Genomic DNA, 22,633 nt, shown 5'->3' on the forward strand with positions numbered 1-22,633 from the left:
ATCCTCCAAACTATGAAGGCTACATGGCAATTTTGTATCTATCACAGTGATACAGTGGTCTATATATAAAGGGAGGGATAGAAGTTTACAGGCTTTGCCATGGCTGCTAGTGAAGTGATTTTGCTGAGAAAACGATTCTTCTTTTCTTTCCCACAATTTATCCAAGGAGTCTGAAATACATAGGCCTCCTTTTTATCCTCACAATAATTCTCTAAGATAAATTAGGCTGAGAATTGGTGATGAGCCCAAACTCACCAAAAGAGTTTTATGGCTGAATAGGAACTTGAACTGGGTCTCCTATTCTAAATCAAACTTTTCTAAAATAGCCAATTTTGCACTCATTGAAAGGATCGGCCTTAACTTGCAATTATTTGCCATTCAGAATAAGGAACTTGTTTTCAGAGCGTCCCAGGATAAATGATTCTTGACTACAGAGGTCGGGGAGACATTCTGATAATGAAATGTCTGTCTAACCCTTCCAGGCTCAATTTCAGACAATATTATTGTGAACTGTCCCTAACCACTGCAGAAACTGGGATGCTTAAGAGAGAAACACTTTGATGCCAGCCAATCTTCTCTTCAGTAAGAAAAAAGAAACAAAACATTCTGGCAGTATTCTGCTTGCTGAGTGGCATTTCTTCATCCTCTGTGCTGTAATCATTGCTGATATGTCAGGAGTATTTTCTTTCAAACCTATGCCCCATGGGAAGCTGGGACTCGGAGAGCCAGATTCTCCAATGATGAGAGCACAATCATTATCATTATTGCTATTATTCTGTATATGACAAAAGAAATAGGGGCAATATGCACTTGCAAGAATGTCAGCCGTGGCAAATAATCTGGCAGGTCTCATTTGCATTCTATTTGCAAATCTGATTGATAGAGCTCATTGCATTCTGTTATTGAGTTGAAATATCAATCTGCAAGTGCTTCAAGATTGTAATGTGATTCTTGCAGTTAAGACGACTTGTTATTTACAGCTGCACTGTAAAACTTTATACCTTATTGATCATGTAACACAGGGGTGATAGACTTGATTTCATTGAGGGCCACATCATCAAGGTTGTGTTTGACCTCAGGGGTGTGTGTGTGTGTGTGTGCTTAGCCAGGGTGGGTGTGTCCAGCTCGACATCACTCGTGTCAGGGGTGCCTGTGGTGCTTCAAGCTCTGTGCCAACGAAAACAGGCTCCCGAGCGCCATTCTTGGCTGTGACAGCTTCCTGCAACCCTCTGCCACCGAAAATGAAGCTTGGGAGGGCTGCAAACTCCATTTTCACTGGCAGACCAGTCATTTGCTATTTCCATGGTGGCCTCATGGGCCAGATCTAAGCACCCTGTGGGCCAAATCCGGCTCATGGGCCTTGAGTTTGACACGCCTGATCTAACACAATAGATTTACTCCAATCATTTATGTTAGCTTTATAAGCTTCCACCTGACACCATTTTCATTTTTCCAGCCCTCGCTAACTGTTTTCATTTTTACAAATTCATTTTTGAATAAGACTGTACTAATAATAAACACATTTCTTTGTGTTACAAATAAAAGCAAACATGGTATTCAAGCATATTATCAATTCAAGCTATGAGGAAGGGCATACTAAAGCAATAATGCAATAATGGGAGATGAATTTCTCATAACCACTTTACTTGTATTTCTTTTGATAATGTATCCCACTCAGCATTTGATCCTTATCCTTTCCTTTTGTATGAGGGCATATATTATTTTTCTGCCCAAGTAAGACAATTATTCATATTCACTTTTGGAATGAGCTGTTTACAAAGGTTTTCTATTCTTCCTTTCAAATCATGAATCAATACATTAAATAGCACTCATTTTGGCACATGGTTTTGGTGTGCCTCCTTTGTTAGAGCTCTTGGCCATGAGCAAAACTCAATGGCAGAGCATAAGATTTGCCTATAAAAAGTTGCAGATTCAGTCTCAGATTATGGCTGGGTAAGACTCATAGCTAGAGGTCCCCTGCTAGTTACTATAAAAAGTAGCGAGTTGGAAAAACAGCTATCTGTTTCAATACAAATAATTTCCTATAGGGCCAATCATAATCTGCAGTTATGTAGTGGATAATATATACTATCTTTTTCAGAGTATAAGACACACCTTTTCCCCCCAAAAAAGAGGGTGAAAATCTGGGTGCGTCCTATACACTGAATACAGCATTTTTGGCCTACTGAAAGCCCAACCCCTTTGCAAAAATGGATGTGTGGAGGGTTTGGAAGGCTTCCAAAGTGCTCCTGGGAACTGGGGAGGGCAAAAATGAGCAAAAAACAAGCCATTTATGCTCATTTTTGCCCCCTCCCGGCCCCCAGGAGCACTCTACCAGCATCCCAAAGTTCAGCATGCCCCCCATTATTATTATTATTTTTTGGCAAAAGATGAGGTGTGTAGAGGTTTGGGAGCCCTGCAGAGTGCAAAAACTTCAAAATCATGGTGTGTCTTATACTCCGGTGTGTCTTATAGTCCGAAAAATATGGTATATATTCTCCACTTTCCTTTATACATACATACATACATACATACATACACACACACACACACACACATACACATACACAAATGGTATCCAGACCTGTTTTTCCAATACAGAGATGACTACCTAGATAGTTTCAGACCATCAGGCATTTGCAAGGAAGCTGTATCTGTAAATTTTAATTAAATGTAATTAATCTGTATATTCTATGCAGAAGGGTATCCATGGAGTTCCCAAAACCTATAGATTCTACAAACTTCTACAGTGCAGAAGTGACATTGTTTTATTAAACAACTGCAGAGATGGTTACCAATCATAAGATGTGTTTAAACATATTTAAGAAAGCTGAATAGATTATTCTGAATCAGAAGTGTGTATAAAGAATTTAGGAAGATGGCAATTATAAATCAAACAAATCTGCATAATACCCAGAGTTCATGTTTTTCATTTGCAGAGTATGCTGACAGTGAAGACTAAGCTATTATACACACTTTTTATCTTGGCAGACACTTGATAGAATGCATGTTTTTCTTTCATTTCATTGTTTTTTCCTCTTTTGGAACACAGCATAGATTGGAGTAAAATACAAGTGTTCTTTGTTAAATGTGAGCTCTCAGTAATTGTATTTCATAATTGTATTTTTCTGTAGACCCGCTTACAAGCTGGGCAAGGCTATGGAAACACACTTAACTGTATCCGCACTATATACAAAAAGGAAGCTGTAAGTATGCTCTTGTGTCTGAAACATCTGTACAGAGAACAAGTGAAGTTTTTGATGTGCATTAATTTATAAGCATTGTCTCCAGACAAATAATATTCAAGAGAATGAGATTCCTTTCACTTGTACAAATGTTTAATGCTGGGATTTCAAAACTGTTTAAATCTATGACAGGAATACAGTCATCTAAAAGATTCAGAGAAGGCTTCAACTAAAATTCTAGGTCATGGGTTAATACCATTTCCCTATATTAATAGAAGACTTCACCTATTAATATTTTAATCAACAAATTCATGTACTGATAGCACATCAGTACTCTGACCACATAGCAAGAACACTCAAAATCAATTCTGATTTGCTATTTTGCTTGTACATTATCTATCAAGTAAAACATTTATGGTCCTCAAAATCTTCAAAAAGTGCGATCTAAGTAAATCAAATTAAAAATTCTGAAGAATTGAAAACAATTCAATTTTTTAAATATATTGACAGCTTCATTCCCCTCAAAAACCTTTCATAATTAATGTGGACTTGAAAATACCGTGTTTCCCCGAAAATATGATATGTCATGATAATAAGGCCATGCCACATTTTTCTGGTGGGCAAAAATATATGCTGTATGGTTGTACACTCTGCCGGAAGCTGGCCCACAATCATAGAGCGTAAGCCCAGAGTGGCCATTGCTGGAAGACTCGGTTTGGAAGCCACTGAAAAAGCCATGCTGAGATGGTGATGGTGGCAGAGGCAGCAGCAGAGGTTCCCTGGCTCTGCAGGGAGAGCTGGGCCAGGGCATCGTGAGGCTGGGAGGCGCGTAAGCGAGAGCGGAACAGCCACTCGTGCAACCCCCCTCTCCAGCCGTGCAAAGCACCATCCACTGGCATTTCTAAGGTGCCAAGCTGCGGGAGCCGGGTGGTGGCAAACAAGTGCTCACGCAACTTGGTGATACCCCCTAGGTCAGTGAATGGCGCTGTGCCCGGCTGCAAAGGGGGTTTGCCGGGTGGCTGCTCGTGAGCGTGGTCGCTTCATGGCTGTTGCCATTCACCCATGAGGCTGTGCCTGGCTCTTTGGGAGCCCGCTCACAAGAGAGCAGCCGCCTGGCAACCCCAAAACAATAAACCCTCCCCTCATAATAAGGCCAAAGCCATATTTTGTGAGTAAAAAGAAAAAAAGACCCTGTCTTATTTTCAGGAAAACACCATATTGATATTTGACACATATATCACACCTTGTTTACATTCATTGGGATTTCTGAATGTTCAAAACACATGAAGGAGCGAAGTATGGTGTGCCTGTTTATTAATATTTTTAATATTTGCTTATTCCCTGTTCTCTAGGAAACTCGTGCAGTTTTACAATATATTCTAATTCCATGAGTATTGTATGTAATATAACCTGAGTAATCTATGATAGTATACAGTAAATACACACACACACACACACACACACACACAGTGTTTTCTCAGCTCTCTTCTGACATTCCTACCCATGCAGTAAGTACTCTGGCATGCATTTTTCAGTGCAGACTGTGGGCTCTCTAAGACAGGTGTTTAGATCTAAAGGTTTAGGGAATATGATGTTTCCCCTTCACATGCCACTATTACTGGGTGCAAGCAGTCTTTCAGGTTTCAGGTCCCTCCTGCTTTAGTTACAATAGTTTTGACCAAATCATGCAACTGAAACAGAAGCAAAATAGAATCCACTCAAAGATATTAATAATAATGGTGTATGTGGAGCAGTGATGGTACAGCGGTTAGAATGCAATACTGAGGCTAACCCTGCCTACGGCGTAGAGTTCGATCCTGATGGGTCTCAAGGTTGACTCATACTTCCATCTTTCCTTGGTTGGTAAAATGAGGACTCAGTTGTTGGAGGCAATATGCTGACTCTGCTTAGAGAGGGCTGTAGAGCACCATGGAGCAGTATAAATTTAAGTGCTATTGCTAAGTAATATGTGTCTGTGGAATAATGTCACATGTGGAAAGCCCCAAACTTTTCCTCACTATTGAGTAACTAGTATTTTAGAACAAGAACCATAAACTATCGTAGAGCTGAAGAGCATCCCAAACTATTCTCCTGATAGGGAGCATCCCCTCACTATTCTCTGAGGCAGTCTGCTCTACCATAAACAGTTGACAGTGTTAGAAACATTATTTCTAAACTTAAGCTAAATTACCCTTTCTTGACATTTGAAAGTCGGGGGCAGCAAATAAATTCATTTCATCATCCATGATTTCTTGCTTCAGATATGAAGATACCTAACTTAGCAATCCTTAACAATCTCTTGAATATAAAAAACACAATCTAGCTTCCCGCATAATGTAAACTCAACACACTGTAGTTCAAGCATTAAATATACAAACTTACCCTCTATTGTATCATGAACATTCATAAATTATTTCCTTTTCCAGTTTAGAACTCATACAATGTATCTATTGTGTTTTCGTCTTCGCTTTATGCAAAAGGCAGACTTACTGATAAAAGGGGAAATCAAAGTCTTTTATTTTATCTTAAACAGAACAATTACTTGTCCATACATTCTATGCAAGTCTGGGTTTTCCCCTCTGATATTAAAAGGCAAACTTTTTCATTCTTTTTTCTTTTCTTTTCTTGTGTATCTTATATGATTAATCTCACTCTGAGGTGAAACTCTCCTGATGTGCTCTACAAGTTTCTGCTATCAGATTTTCTTTATGTTAGGTAGTTTGTTCTTCGTCACTGGAATGGAACTGTACCTTCAATATGTACTATATGATTGTTCGATCGATTGATTGACTGACTGACAGGAAGATAGATTTTTCTGCTTGAACAATTACAAAAAGAAAAAGCTCATCAAAATTAAAACATAGAAAAATAAAAGAAGTGTAAAAATGAAAGTAAAGAAACAAAACAACTTTTTCCTATGAAGTTCTCCTGAGAAAATGTCCCATGAAAAGCAATGGAAGGAACTAGGAGCATTCAGTCTTGAGAAGATTGTGAGGGACTTCATAACACACTTTGAATACCTGGAAGAATTCATATAGAAGACATTGAACATCTCTATTCTTTCAAAGCATAAGACATGAAATAGATTATCCAATTAAATGCTATAAAATAAATTCTTAGAAGTAAAATCAATTCCCCATAAAGAAGTGGACTCCCCTTTACAAGTTCAAGTAGAGGCTAGGCATCCTTCAGGATGGCATTTGGACTCTGCTTTCAGCAGGCAGCTGGACTTGATGATAAATTGCTCTTTCTAATTCCGTGATTCATACCTCAATGACTCCTAAAGATACAATCTGCTTTTCATTACTGATGCTGCCATTCTTTCAGAAAACTTGGAAATCTGGTGCAATATGGCATCATTTTGCATTTCTTAGTGATCTTTGATATTCTACAATACTCTATTAACACTCTATGGGCATAATATATTGAAATATTCTCAAAATGTTCCATATTTAGATTAATGCTTTTAAGTGTATACATCAACATCTGATTATAACATTAACCTTCCCTTTCCAACTGACCTATTCTCTTTTAATACATCATATGTTGTTATAAGATTCAATTTCTATATTCGATTTCTACCTGTCATCCAACCATCTTATGTACTTATTATTCATCTTATTTCAAAAACATTGCATGCAATTGGGTGAAAGAGAGGTGTTGGAAACCACGTGTATTTATTATGTTGATTTTTCTTGCATTTTGAGAGTTCTTCCACTGTCACTCTGTTTTCATACATATTTCACTTTCCAACACTTGGAATCATGCTGGGGTAGTTTTTGGAATTTCATTGCTCTTGATCAGCTCACAAAATTCATACCAAATGAACTTTTCTGCTCCTTGTAAGAGATAATTCTTCTTATGGTAAATATTTTTCATCACAAAAATATCCAAGAAACAAAACTTTTTCAAACAATGTTTGTTTGTGTAGTCCTCTGTGTAGTGCATGTTTCCCTGGCACCTTAGAATATGCCTATAATAATATATTCAGAACCTAAGGTGACATTCTGGACAGTGGGATATATTCTCTTGTCAATTAAGATCATACCCTCCTTGACAATTTATACAGATTTTTTGTTGTTGTTAATGAAAGACTGAAGACTATTTTAACTAGGTGACTATAAATTAGGTTTTAAGGTAAAGCAATCCAGTAGCTGAGATCTCTGTAACCTTGTTCTGTTCTCTTTCAATAAATCTTATTAAAAGAAACTCTGGGAGAATCTTGCTTTCTATGAAAGTGGATTGCCAAAAGCTTGACAGTGGCCTTCAACAAGAATGTCAAAGAAAATGATTTCTGGAGTACTACAAAAAGAATTACAAAAAGAAATCAGAAAGATCTGCTAACATTTCAAGTAAGAATTCCTGGTGCTTAACAAAATTAACAGAAGTCTGTTTTCATGCTTTCCAGTTTTAATACCTATATATTTCTAATAGATAGTATTTGTAATGCCAAAATGTATTGTATATAGAGATAAGCATATGTATTTTCCCTTTCTTTTTCCCATCCACTTCCTTTCTTCTGGATCTTTCTTCAGAAGAAAGCACAACTGATGAAGAGAAAAAGGAAAGTTAGAAAAGCACAGGAGCATATATGATGATGCCATATAGTACAAAAGGGTAGTGACTGTGTAAAGATCATCAATATGGACAATTAGGAACTTACATATTTTCCACACCTCTGTTGTTGAAAACACTATAGTTTCTAGCCCTCAGCACCTCTTCCTAAGTATGTCAGTGTTTTTATGACTTACGAATCAGAGACCCTACAGAAAAACATATGTTCTTACGTTCAACTTCTGCTTTGTCATAAAAATTAATGATGTTAGGGAAGTTCTTAGATACGTTCTTCATTGATTAACAAGTTAATATATAATGCCCCAATACAATGTATACCCCAATATAATTAGGGGATGTCTGGATGAAAACCAGAAATTCTCTAGTAACTACATAATCTGCCTTTTTATTAGAATCCAAGAAATCTGTTTCTTATATCCTCTATGTTGTTCCTTTATGCAGCTCACTGTAAATTAACTCATAATTTTCTATATTTCATCAATTTTCCACATACTTTTTGTTCCCATTAAGTCCAGCCTGTTGACAATGGAGCAGACCAGAGCAGAATTTCTTACGCAACACTCATAGGCTACTTATTCCTGCTAGATATAGAAACTAATTCAGTTAATAAAACTCTGCATTGGTGACAGGAAGGGCATCTAGCCATTAAAACACTCTGCTAGCTCCATTTAGTTGCCCACACTCCACTCCTAACTTGCATGGGATTATGGATCGTTAAATGAAGATGATGATAGAAACTAACCCAGTGCTATGGTTCTACTAGTTCTCAATTAATCCTTTCAAGGTCTTTTTACTCGTTTACCTTTCATGTCTAACTTTGTATATTTATTAAACGACTTTTTTTCCATTTTTAATGTAAACAACACATTCTGTTTTAGATGTGGGAAGAACTGTAATTAATCAATTCTTTTACATTGTTAAAGTGCATTGACTGCAAAATTTATCTAACATCTGTCATTAGCAATATTCAGTTCTTAGATTTTATATGTTTTGTGCCCTTCAGAGTCTCCTCTAATTTGCTAATTTAAAATCTTAATGGGATACAGATAAGATTTTTAAAAACTAAAATTATAAAGCAATGTCTTGAATGTGGAATACAAGTTTTCCAGCAAGAATAAAAACCTATTTAAAAACTGTCATTTGGCTCTTAAAGAGGCAATGAAACAAGTGTAATTTATTTAAAGTTATCGGCTACCCAACTGCAGTGGAGCGGTATTCACATCCTATTTTACTTTTCTTTCAGGTTACTGGTTTTTTTAAGGGAATGTCTTTCCCATTAATCAGCATTGCTGCTTATAATTCATTGGTATTTGGTGTCTTCAGCAGTACCCAAAGGTTTATTTGCCAACATCGTTATGGGAAACCTAACCATCCTCCTGCACTTACAGATATAACTTTAGCAAGCATAGTAACTGGGGCTTTCTCAGTAGGAATTGGTTGCCCAGTTGATCTAGTAAAAATAAGGCTACAGATGCAGACACAGACTTTTCCTAAGGGTAAGTCCAGATTGTACCTTTGCTTTTTATTATACCAGTTTAAGAAACTTCCTTATCACCCTGGAATTCCTTAATTTAATTTAGGGTAGAGTTAGGGCAACTGGATGGAGCTGAGCATTTGCTGGCCAGATGCCCTTCCTGACCTCATGCGGAGTTCTCAGCAGACATTTTTCTTTTGTGCCCTTGATCACAAGAAACATCTGCTACTACCTACGATTGAATTCTCAACTTTCGAAATGGGAGCAAGCGTCTTTCCTACTAGGCCACCACACTACTCTTTTCTCATACCAGTTATGTATAATATTAGGATACGATAGGATAGGAAAGGATAGGATGTAACATGTCATGACATCAAAGCCAAAACTTATATATTTCTATCCAATAGCAAGACACAAGTCTGTATGGGCAGAATTTGCATCCAAATATCACAAAACACGTGTCATCATTTTAATGCAACCTTACTTTGTTTTACACATTGATTATTCCATACAATTATTCCTATAAAGCAATAATACAGCTATTTCTAAAAGAATTGACTTTAGCAACCCTCAGTATATAAACAATATTATTGAACTTATTAAATAAACCTTTATCTCATAAACACAGTTGCAATGCAATTACACTTGTCCATTCAGTATGAATATTGTCACATTGGGTAAAAATCACATATCATTTATTTTTTTAAAAAACATTATACTAACTTTTATTTTAAAATATTTACCTTTTTTAATAATATGAGCCACCTCTAGCATTGTACAAAGCAAATTTTGATGATCCATGCCCAGGTCAATAGTCTAGCATCATTTTTCAGAGATCACAATCAAATTTCTTTGGAAAGCAACCAAATAAAACATGAGAAAAACAGACATGGAAAAAATTAACATAGCATCACTTGCATGGGTACAATTGATACATAAAGTCAGAAGGAAATTTGTTAGTTAAAAGCAGTTCTAAATCAAGTGAAAGGGATGAAAGGATGAAATGTGGGCATTTGAGTTCCATGAATGATTTTCTTTTTTTTGATCTCTGGTGGCACCATACGAGTGAACCTAGATCTAGGAAGGGCCTTAAAATAGAAGCTATCAGTCATCAATTCGCTGTATACCCACTAGCCCTTTGGTATTACCTTCCCTCTTGAAAAGGTATCCCTACCCTTTTAGGTTTCTGGAAGACCTGGCATCCAGTAGTGGGTTGCAGGCGGTATGGCCCGGTACTGGTGTATCGGAGCCTGCCTGGAGCACCAGGTACCGTTCTGGTACGGTGCTCCGAATGGCCCGCCCACCTGAGCTCCTTACCTGTCCTTTAAGCCTTTGGCACTTCCACGCACAGCACGTAAGGCACCTGCGCAATACTCTGCTGAGCAGTTGGAGCATCGTGGAGGCTTGCGGAGGTGTCAGATGAAGGTACGATGCATGCGTGCACCACGCATGTCCATGTGGGTGACGCTGGGCCCATTCCTACTGTACCAGTTGGAATGGGATCCAGAACCCACCACTGCTGGCATCTCCCCCCCCCCTCCCCTCAGCCCAAGGATGCTAGGATGGGAGTTGATCTGGAAGCCTGGTTGGTCTGGTCCTGGGAAGAAGGGTACTTAAGTTTTCATCCTTGTTTATATGGATTGTTGTAAGTTGCTTAGAAAAATAATATGAGATAAGTGGCCACAGAAGTAAGTAAGTAAAGTAAATAAATAAGCAAACCAGCTTTCAGTTTTTATAAAGTGGTGATTTAAAACTCCCACTGCCTCCATGAGTGTTAGGCAGGGGGGAAAAGCAATAGGTAAAAAGAATTCAAAACAAATCCACCCCCTGCCCCCTAAGCCAATATACATAGCAAATCTCTGAGGAATTATTTGTATCTGATCCTGAAATCTCTTTTTACTTCTTCTCTAGCCACCCTGGAAATGAAGCACAAAGCAACTGGCATTTCAGTACAGGCTGCCTACCGAGGTCCAATTCACTGTATCGCTACCATTCTCCAGCAGGAAGGTTTGCCAGGCCTCTTTCGAGGTACGACTGCCATGCTTCTGAGGGACGTCCCAGGATACTGCCTCTACTTTATCCCTTACGCATTGGTTTCTGCCTGGCTCACTGCAGAAGAATGTCTTTCTCCCACTCCCTTTGCAGCGTGGATGGCTGGTGGCATTGCAGGTATGAACTTATTTTTCCATGTGTTATTTGGCTTGGTTCACATTGTGATATTGGGCCTTAGTATGGTTGGTTTGCTCTTGCATTGGAATGTTAAATAAACAGACTGGCTATAGGCTAGCATCTTGGGTAATCTAAAACAAATTAAAATATTATTTAAAGCTCTTAGTGCAGCATTATGTATGCATGAATGAATGCAAATACTGAGCTTAACTTCATTATACCATAAAATCAAGGACTGGCAAAGATTGCTACTTGTTTTGGAAGACTCTGTTTTGGGAAGAGTGCTCCATATCCTTGAAAAGCAATGCACTCTTCCCAAAACAGAGTTTTCCAAAACAAGTGGCAATTTTTGGCAGTCCTGGATTCTATGGTATAATGAAGTTAATAATATATATATGGGGGGAAAATGCTTTTCAAGCATGCATGCATGCATACATACACACATACATACATAGATATGCTGGTCTTGTTGTATTCTGGTCATTTTCACGTGTGTAGGTATGCTGGTCTTGTTATATTCGGGTCTTTTCCCATGTAAGTTTGAGATTGTCTTGGCAACGTTTCATTAAAACAGTCTTCAACACTGACCAAAAAATAGCCAACATCTTAAGAAACCCCAAAGACAAAATCTAGATAGAAAACCAAGGAGTCTACGAAATACCATGCAAAATCTGTCCTGCAACATACATAGGACAAACGAACAGGAGAATAAATGCACGCATCGCATAACACAAGAACACAGTCAGAAAAAAAGTAAAAACTTCCTCCCTTTTCCAGCACCTTAAAGCTACAGGACATGAAATTAATTTTGAAGGAACCAGGTTAATCTCCAAAACTGAACACTTCAACAAGAGAATAATTATGGAAGCTATTGAAATAGAGAAACACCCCCACAACATGAATAAACGTGATGATACCTTCCGCCTACCAGACATCTGGAAAGCAGCCCTGGTAAACAAACGAGCCCCACCCACCACCCAGGCCATTACAACACGAAACAACAATGGACCCACAGCCAGCACCAGTCAGCACCAATCTACCAGTCATGATACAGCCACACATCCAATCAATCCACTTACTGAAACAAGGCCAGCACTCCATACACCCCCACCAAGATTTATAGAAAGATGGCAGCTCCAGCCACACTTTAAGCCAAATATTATTATGAATTTTTATTTTCATTTCTACTTTAGCATAATTGTTATTAACTATAAGCTGATCTGTGACCAAAATTAAAATTGATTCAGAGTTACATGAACAGAATTGAGTGAAAAGATAGTCTACCAAGTCACATCAGACAATCTAGATACAAACAAAATCAAGTTATCATTCTGGTGTGTACTATTCCAGTAAAATTATCAAAAATATTCAAGGATATTTACACTGGCAAGGGTACAAAAAGAAAAGATGATAGGCAGGGATTGAGATTTTGAGAACTGTTAAAATACATAATCAGATCTATTTTTCTTTTACTAGAAAAGGGGAAGAAGTATCTCTGAGGTCAAGGTTGTAAATTTGATTTAATGTTATCATAGCATGCATCAACTCAATGTAAATAAAAAATGATCTCTTTTTAAAAATTATTTATTTTCATGATTAGCTAATTTTTTAAATACAGAAATGGGGAAAATCACAGACTTCTAATGTTTTTTCTCACGTAACAATTTCTATTCAGGAATGGTAATTTCTGATATGTGCCATTGCAGGTTGGTCTACTAATTTATAAAATAACATGAAACTCTTTTACTGTGTCTGCCAATTTACTTTGAATGATAAATAGGAGTTCTACTGAAGTCAGTATTTAACCTGGCCAATTATTTTCAAACCTTGGCACTGGCTCACATAAAAGCAAACCAGTTATTGGTTAACGTGAATAGATTTTTCCAACATTTCACAAGAGTAGCACAACCTAACTGCATTCCTCTAAGCCAGTGCTCTGTAAAAACATTCACGGACATAGAGCAATGTGCAAAACATAGGTTAACTTATAACATACACTCCAATTATCTGAAACTCTGGGGCAATTGTGTTTGATGTATGCAAAATTCTAAGATTATACCACGTTTGAGTGCCACTCATTTATTTTGAATGTAAAACTTTTATAGGTAGTCCTCAACTTACAACCACAATTGAGCCTAAAATTTCTGTTGCTAAGCAAGGCATTTATTAAGTGAGTTTTGTCCCATTTTACAATTTTGCTTGTCACAGTTGTTAAGTGAATCACTGCAGTTGTTAAGTTAGTAACACACTTGTTATGTGAATCTGGCTTCCCCATTGACTTTGCTTGTCAGATGGTCGCAACAGGTGATCACATGAGCCAGGAACACTGCAACTGTTAAGTGTCTGCAATTTGACCATGTGATCATGAGGATATTCATTAAGTTACTTTTTTCAGTAAAGCGAATTATCATTGTAACTTCGAATGCTCACTAAATGAATAGTTGTAAGTTGAGGACCATCTGAATATAGAAAGAGTTGCTTCTTTTAAACTTATTGTTTTTTTAGGGTTGATTCCTAAAAATTTTTTTAGGGTTGATCCCACATTACATGTACCATTCAACATATAGGCATAGTTTTATGTATCTAGAATGCATTTGTTAACTGGAAGCTTTTCCAGTTGGCAAAAGTGGGATGACCCTACACTGTTACATTAATAATAAATCATATAAAGCATGGAGATGTAGTCTTATTCTATCCCAGGGGTGAAAAATTAATTTTCCCAAGGGATCACAAGGGAAACTGAGACTGTTATCAAGAGCCATTGCCCCTGATGCCCCGCCCTGCCCCAATGCTGCCCTGCCTCTGCCATTCCATCCTGACAATACCCACTCACAAAGTTGATACTTCACTTGCCTGCCACCAACACCCCTCTGCCAACGTGAATGAGAGGCCACCCCCAATGATGCCTGTCACTGTTGGCTGGACTGGAACAGCCTACAGACCAGATGTGCCCCGTAATCCATAAAATATCCAGTAAGAACTTTTCCTTCATTTCCCATTAGTCCCATTATCTGTTCCTATGGGAAAGAGATGGCAGCATTCCTGCAGATATTTGGACCATCTCAATTATTGCATGCCCAAACCATCATTCTCTAACAGATGGAGTTGGAGCATTGTGATTCCATCACAATGTTTCTGCAAAGAGACCCTACATAATAATGTAGTTAATCCTAATATAACTGTTGAGAAGAAACATGGTTGTTTGGTAGGAAACAGGCCATAATTAGGAGTGGCAAAACTTTTGATCCTCAAACTACTTGGACCTCAAATATTATTGTGTGAACATTAAAATACTAAATTACTAATATAGAATACATTAGACTACTGAACAAGGCATTTGTATTTTTTGAAGTTTGGGCAATTTTTTAGTACTATGTCTGCACTATTCTTTGTGCTTTGTTTGTCTCCTATCAGAAATGCAGGAACTAAAAGGGAAATATTATTAATTTAAATTTTAAAAAGATTGAAAACTTTAATAAAAACAAATTTACATGATTCTAGTCTAATGCCGGGGCACATTGATGGCAGGAATATTTCCAAACAGCAAGTAATTAATAGTAACAGTGATGGACTAATGACCACATTACTCTACAGTCATTAAATGCATCACCTACCACCACTAAGAGAGACATCATATACCGTAGTTGCAACTTGCAATTGTACTTCCAAGTTCTCCATTGATTGTTTGCAGAAACCAGCTGTGAAGCATCCAAGTGATAGTCACATCACTGAAGGTCACTGCAATGGTTGCAAACTGCCCATCAATTGTGAGGTGCCCAAATGGTGATCACATGACCATGGAGATGCTGAGATGGTTGGTTGTAAAGTAACTTTTTCAGTGCCATAACTTCGAATGGTTGTTTAAACAGGGTAATCATTAAGCAAGGATTACCTATAACAACATTTCGCCGCTCGTTCCCCACCTTAGCAAAAATGCTTCAAAAACAATATGTTTTGCTTTTACAAATCCCCTATCCCCCATTTTAAAGAATTTCTCCAATTCCTTCATCCCAAAAGATATTAAGCAAGCTATTCGGTTTCATAAATGAATTCAAAATGTATTGTCTATCTAATGACTAACATCTATCAATTTCTCCCTAGGAATCATATCTTGGGGCACAGCAACTCCTATGGATGTTGTGAAATGTCGTCTCCAAGCAGATGGAGTTTACGTAAACAAATACAAAGGAGTCATTGACTGTATCTATCAAAGTTACCACACTGAAGGTCTAAAAGTAAGCACTAACCTTTTGAGAATGCCACCTCATTATTGGCAACAAACTTAATATGAATAAATTATCCATGGGAAGTAGGGGAGTAGCAGAATGATAAAAGCATCATCACACCACAAACTTTAGGCATGCATGAATATCATGTAGAAAAGAAGTGATACAAAAATACTTTCATTAGTCTGATCCCTTTACCTTCCAACCCACCAATGGATATTGATAAATATACCGTAGATATACCGAAAAAAATTCAGTAAAATTATACCATAACATTTCTGGTCAAAATATAATAACTAGAATTCTGGCCATTTTCTCATGTGTTTTTAAAGGGTAATTTAGATATACTTTACATGGATTTAATTTTATTAACGTTTTTTCTGGTTTATATTTAGATCTCTTATTGTAAGCTGCCCTGATGATCAAATACATAGAAATGGAGGGCATAAATTTAGTAATTTAAAAAAGAGATATATAAATATAGCAGAATCTGTAGGATAGGTCTAACAGCAGCTATGGAACAGTGGTGGGTTTTGGATCCTGGTGCAACTGGTATGGTGCAACGGGGCCGGGGGTCCACCACTTGCATGTGTGCAGTGCGTGCATGTGTACTTACCACCCGCGACGCTCCAGCTACTTGGCAGAGCATCACACAGGCGGCGTACGCTCTGTGCGCGTAAGCCCCAATCGGCTCAAATACAGGTAAGGAAGGGGGTGGGCCCTCCGGAGCACCGTACCGGAACAGTACCTGGTGCTCCCAGCAGGCACTGGTACACTTGTACCTGTGTATACCAGTCATATCCCACCATTGCTATGAGATCAGAATAGCTAAATGGAATCAGCACCACTAAGAAGTCTCATTCATTATCTCATTTGAAGCAGTATTGCCACACCATGTTACTCAATTGATTTATTCAATTCCTGCATCTCAAGCAAAAAAATATATTTCAAGGGCGCTGACACACAAAGACAGCACTTTACAAGAATATTTGCTGCACTTTAGGCAAATATTAGCAGACAGGAATACGATTGAAATGCTTAGTATAAAATGCGTGCCTGAAGGGCTGAACACAGCCCAAGAAGCAGTAGTGTTGTCCATAGAGATGCCAAAAGTCACAGGACTCCAAATCAGTAATCAGGTGGTCCAAGGATTAAGAGCCACAAACAAGAAGCAAGAACACAATTCAAGAGCTGGATAGACAAATGATTATTTAAAGAAGGACTCAAGCACAGGGGCTAACTAAATCTGCAGCACTGGCTGCAATTACTCATGCTTTGTTCTTTGTTTCGTAAGAAGTCTTTTTGAGGAAAATTGTTCTGCTTACTTCTTTATGTACTAACACCTGGGGCTTATACCTCATCATCAGATTGATCAAGTTGAACAGGAGATGCCTATGAGTGATCAGCATCAATTGAATCCTGGCTTATTGATTCCCAAGGCTGACAATTCTGAAGCATAGGCTCAGCTGGAATAATATGTCCAGAGTCAAGTTCAGACTCTGAATTTGGTTCATAACAACATATGAATTTTGAAGATGGCAACAAAAATATAGGCAACTAAAAGTAAATCAATAGGGATTTCACACATGGATTCCCTCTTTTTCTTACAACATGTTACTGGTAGTAGATCAGTGGTTCCAATTCAGTCCTCCTGCTATGTTGGAATAATTCCTGGAATGCTCAAGAAAGTCATCCCAGTTAGCTGACGACTTCATACAATTTCATATATCAGCTCACAAACTCAGGTACAGCAAGGAGGGGTGAGGGAATGATCTATTAGAGGTCTTCCTCCTATGCAAACAGCCACCAGTATTTTGAGCATTATCATTCATTGAGATAGTTGGTAACACAAAATAGCATGATTCTTATCAAGAATGGAATGTGTATCACTCTGAATCCTTGCCCAACAACCCCAAGAAGTACTGGAGGTAGGTTACGGCATTGCTTTGGAAAGTTGCTTCCAAAGCAAGATTTGCACAAGCCTTTATTGAAGCAAAACACCCTTTCAAAGCTTCACACAACTGTATTGGGCAAATGGAAAAGCCTGATGTAGGCTTTTGAAGCCTACAATGGAATTGTTTGAAGTAAAGCAATGGAATGTAGTGATCATAATTCTATTTCTCTTTTGATCTTACTAACAGAAATAAGTCAACTTCTTTTTTTGTCCAAATATAAAAATAAGACTTTTCTGTTAGGATGCATATCATTTTCCAATATAATTTCCCCCTGATTTTCCCTTCCGTAATTAGTGGAAGTAGTCGATATTTCTCTTTGTATATAATGTGTCCTAAATATTCCAGATTTCTTTTTTATGATCTTCATAAATTAAGTTTTCTTTTTGAGGAAGTGCCTCATTTTGTATACGTTCAACCATGGTATTTTAAATAATCTATAAATCCAAGTCTTCTGTTCTGCTGATAACATCAGTTGGTAAGACCTTATACAATTTATCAATGGAGTTATAGCCTTCAGTCCCAAAACTTAATAAATTGACTTATTTTTCAAAAAGTTACTCTTGTATTTTCAATCCTGCTCCATCTATTCAATCTTGCTATGAACCCATTTATAATTCAAAATACAGCTCAGACATTTAGTTATGCTCCACATGTATTTTTCTGCAGGCATAGTAGTTGGTTCAATAGTATCAATATGAAGTTACATTGAAAGTCTCAATGTTTGTCTCAGTCATCGTGTTTTATCAATTTACATATATCAAACATTGCTGTGATATCTCCATGGGTATTTCCAAAGCCAGTTTTTCTCTGTCTGCAGGCATTCACAAGATTGTTTAATCTTGTTCTTGGTGGAAGAATGCCATTTCCCTGCTAGACAAATCCTAACATGGAATATGATAGATTGTCTAAAATAACATGATTGTACCTGTCTGGCAGTCAATGGCCTTGAAAAAGTTAAGTTTCATTTTGGATGGATGGATGGTCTTCAACATTCAAAGGTGTTCTAGATATTTTGGACTAAATATTCTAGAAATCCTTTTCAGTATGTTTACTTTGGAATTCTAACTGGTGGGAATCACCAGGTTGAGTAAAATTGGTATGCAACTAAAAATATAGCTGCCTCTTCCTGAATTCCCACAGGAGAGAAGAAGAGAGGTGGGGGAGGAGGGAAGGACAGGTGACTGGATTTGTATATGGAAGACAAAGGTGCCAATCCCACCCTGATCACTTTGCAGCATCATGGTTTTAATCTGATCCTTTTTGAGGGCAAAATATTGCTTTCTGGCTCACACTTTTGGTTACAGATTCATCAAACAAGTCACAGCAACAATATTTATGATGTGGTTTACAGAGTTATTTCTAATATTATGTCTACATCTGATTTATACTTGCTCTGTCCTGAGGGCAGCTGCTTCTCTTTTTTATCTTCACTTCACTTCCCCTATGCCCTTAGGACCTCACAACCTTTTGATAATTAGTCTCTATTGAAAATCAGAAACATGGAGACATTGCTTCTTACAATTTTGAGGTAGTAAATTAACCCCTGCATACATATACACAACCCCCCAAGAAACAAGAAACACTAGAAAGCAGGCCCTAAGCATATATATATTTTTAAAAAGAGAATGACTAAAACAACTCTCCTGAACTGTAACACCCTTTCAGACATCTACCCTCGCCCCCCAAAAAAACCTTGGCCTCCTTCACATCTGTGATCAAGTCCTTCTCTTTGCTCAGCTTGTGTTGTTGAATGTGACTCTCACCCTTCCACTCCCCCCCCCCCCGCAAAAAACCACCCATCCCTAATCTAAAGGATATTTTAGAGAAAAATCTGAACAAATGATTGCTGATATATTCTGCTTTCCCTTTCATTTTTAATCAGGAATTAGGGATGGCCTATTCCCCTTCCATTTATTTGGATTTAGATCACCAAACATTTTTCCTTCAAGCACTAATGCCGGGGAGGGGGGATCCAATCTGTTTTGGGCTCTGTTTGCAATCATATTCATGAGAACATTATATGAACATAAGCAGGGCAAGGAAATAGGAAAGAGTTTACTTCCATCTATGGAGGGAAGCATTATGGGTGCTGGGTCAATCAAATTACTGTAGTGTTAGTCTATCGAATAAAAATCAGTCATCTTGTTTGCATTTTCACAATAGTAAAGTATTAGTGCAATTCATCTGTGGACAGAAGTGGCTTTGCAGTCGAAGTCTGAAAGCACAGAATCTATAGCAAAATGGGAACACTGGAAGGCCATGTTTATAGTAACTATGGGTGTTATTCTGTGATGTTGCGTATCCTTTTTCATCAGTTTTAGGAAGTGCCTATCTGCAAAGCCAGTGGAGACTTCATAGCACAGGACTAGCCAGTGGGTTCTGTCAGCAATCAAAGCTTCTAGTTCTCTTGGCAGGATGTCACAGTGGCATAGGGTATCCTTTACAGCATCTTTGTAGTGCTTGCATGGTCAACAGAGGTTCTACAGGATTAATATGTGACACAGACTGGTAAAATACTTTTGTCTTGTTCAGGCTGATAGTCAGGTCAAAGAGAATAGCAGCATCTGAGAATTCTTTTTTCCTCAACTATGCACCAGGATCACACAGTCATCAGTTTCCATTTAAAATCAAGTTAGTGATATAAACAATAAAAATATTATAAAATAATGTTTAAAGAAGAAATACATACTAACAATAACATGAACACTATATTAAAGTTTCTGGGCAGATTTCATTGATGCTCAAATAGCATTATTAGATGTCCACTGGTTCTTTCTAATAGGAGTATTTCAATCAGAAGGTAACTGAAAAGGTTGTCAACACTACCTTCATCATCTTCAAAAAGGTCTCTTGAAGGACTTTTCACCCTGATGTAATTATTGAGCTATCTAATCAATATCTCCATAACTAATCTTCTTTCAATTCTACAGTCTCCTTGTGAGTTCTGAAACTATCTTTTTATATATAAATGTTAAACTATTTCAGTTTTGTGCACTGGTGCCAGAGATAGGTTGCTCCCGGTTCGGCCCGGATCGGGCGAGCTGATAGTAGTGGTGGCAGGAGGCATGCGCAGAAGGGTCACGCGAGCACGCCCGAACTGGTAGTAAAAAAATTGGCAACCCACCACTGATTGGTGCACCTCTATTTTTAAATCCAGAATGCTTATGATTGTTTCTCTCAAAGGTGGTATGGGTGTGTACCATATCTACTATGATAGGTCTGATATGAGAAACATTTATTCACGTTATTACAAACACTGAAATTTTTCAAAGCTTCCCAGAAATGTTGACACATTTCCTCTTTTACATTAAAAGAACTGTGAATTGTGAAGATAAAATTTTGTAGCCAACTCTTTTTCCTAATAATTTGGACTATGGGTTTATGATATTACACCAGATGGATTTACTATATTTCTTAGAAAAAAAAGAAGAAAAGCTTTAGGAATAGGCTGCTGAATCACAGTGGAGGAGGAAAAAAGTAAGGTTAGCTTGAGCCAGTACCTGGGAAATAGGGAAGAATCCATACCGTTGGAAAACCAGAGTACAATGTCTGCAGACCGTGTAGTGTTACAGTGATTTTTGATTTTTACAGATGTACTGTAACAAACTGGAATCAAAGCAGGATTCTACATCTCACATAAGATCTGAAGCCAATCCTAAAATGGGACAGAACATTGATAAGGAAAGTTATTTAAGGAAACTGAATTTTATGAAATCTGAATACTGCTCAGACAACCTAAGTCTGAAGACAACAGCCTTGGACTGCCCTATATTGAAAAAAATTGGAACCCTAGAAGAACTTGTTATTGCAGAGTTGATAAAGGGAAAGTATAGGTGAATATAGAAAGGTACCATCAAGCTTGCATTCCCATTTGCAGTACTGTCAAATAATCACGTATCCACAGTATTTTCAGATCCTTGAATGTCTGAGCAATTGGAAACCTCACTGTGGGAACCTTTGATCCACTACCCAAAATCTATCAACTGGCTCTCCTTGTATTCTTTGTGTAGGATTATAGGTTGCATGTTTTCCTTGTAATTTGTAATATTGGGTGTTAAAAGGACAGCTATTTAATGTCAATACATACAATGCAGAAACTTGTGGGAAATCATTTAACTGAGCCCACTCGTTGTGTTTCTTATAAAATAATGATGAGAAAATAGACCTTTCTCAATATCTAGTTTTTCTTTCCTGTTCAAATAATTTCTTCAAAAAAAATCTGACAGACATAACATTTTCTTTTTTCTTACCATCAGGTCTTTTTCAGAGGTCTTACAGTGAATACAGTGCGAGGATTCCCTGTAAGTGCTGCCACATTCCTTGGATACGAACTTTCACTCAAAGCCTTAAGAAAAGAAGCAGAGACAAATCCCTGAATTCTAGGTCAGTTTCACACAACCTCGAGCACTTCCAAATATGCTCCATCAGTACAATCATCTGAAAAAGATGAATGATGGGTTGGATATCATGGACAGTATCCAGTTGTTCTGCATCTGTACAAATCATGTTTTTGGCACTAAAAAAACTTTTTAATTGTTTGAAATTCTGTTATTTGTGGGGAAAGACACACACAAAGGTAATTTAACAGGAGGCACACTGCCTGCCCTCAAGAAAATTTTAAAAAGCAATATATGAAGGTTAATGAAAAGCAATGCTTCCACTTTCACAATTTTAATTTAATTAGTGATACTGTAATTAATAAAACAGACAAAATATTCTTGAAATGAATCCTTTTGTTAACAGTATTTATTTCTTCATGCAATGACCACCATTTGCTGCACACTTCTGCCACTGATGGGACAAGCTGCTTAAAAAAAAAGGAACAACACCCCCCCCCCCCCAATACTGTTTTCTCTTGAACTAGATCCTGGCAGTCTTTTCCATTTCTTGAGACAAACAGATGCCCACTGTTCCTTCGATTTAGGGAAAAGGATGGAAATAAATGGTACTAAATCTACTCTGATATGAATACCATATCCCGAGTGTGTCTACTATCCTGCATTGGGCTCTGGATGACCTAGGATAGGTCATCCAGATGACCATTCCTAG

At 37.7% G+C, this 22,633-nt stretch overlaps 1 protein-coding gene across 4 annotated transcripts in view; it reads left to right on the forward strand.

The window, feature by feature from the left end:
* SLC25A48 (solute carrier family 25 member 48) overlaps positions 1 to 22,312 on the forward strand; it is a 31,299-nt gene extending 8,987 nt beyond the window's left edge. Inside the window, exons 2-8 of one of the 4 annotated variants that reach the window (XM_032208721.1) lie at positions 3,135 to 3,206; positions 7,392 to 7,537; positions 9,004 to 9,256; positions 11,146 to 11,403; positions 15,505 to 15,638; positions 21,176 to 21,417; positions 21,841 to 21,958. In XM_032208721.1, coding sequence (XP_032064612.1) covers positions 9,025 to 9,256; positions 11,146 to 11,403; positions 15,505 to 15,638; positions 21,176 to 21,417; positions 21,841 to 21,865 — 891 coding nt within the window. In that variant the 5' untranslated portion in view covers positions 3,135 to 3,206; positions 7,392 to 7,537; positions 9,004 to 9,024 and the 3' untranslated portion in view covers positions 21,866 to 21,958. Of the gene's footprint in view, positions 1 to 3,134; positions 3,207 to 7,391; positions 7,538 to 9,003; positions 9,257 to 11,145; positions 11,404 to 15,504; positions 15,639 to 21,175; positions 21,432 to 21,840 lie in introns of all 4 variants that reach the window. The other 3 variants (XM_032208718.1, XM_032208719.1, XM_032208720.1) reach the window with 3 other exon arrangements.
* The last annotated feature ends 321 nt before the right edge of the window (positions 22,313 to 22,633 follow it).

Source organism: Thamnophis elegans, chromosome 2, assembly GCF_009769535.1.
Source record: "Thamnophis elegans isolate rThaEle1 chromosome 2, rThaEle1.pri, whole genome shotgun sequence".
NCBI lineage: Eukaryota > Metazoa > Chordata > Lepidosauria > Squamata > Colubridae > Thamnophis > Thamnophis elegans.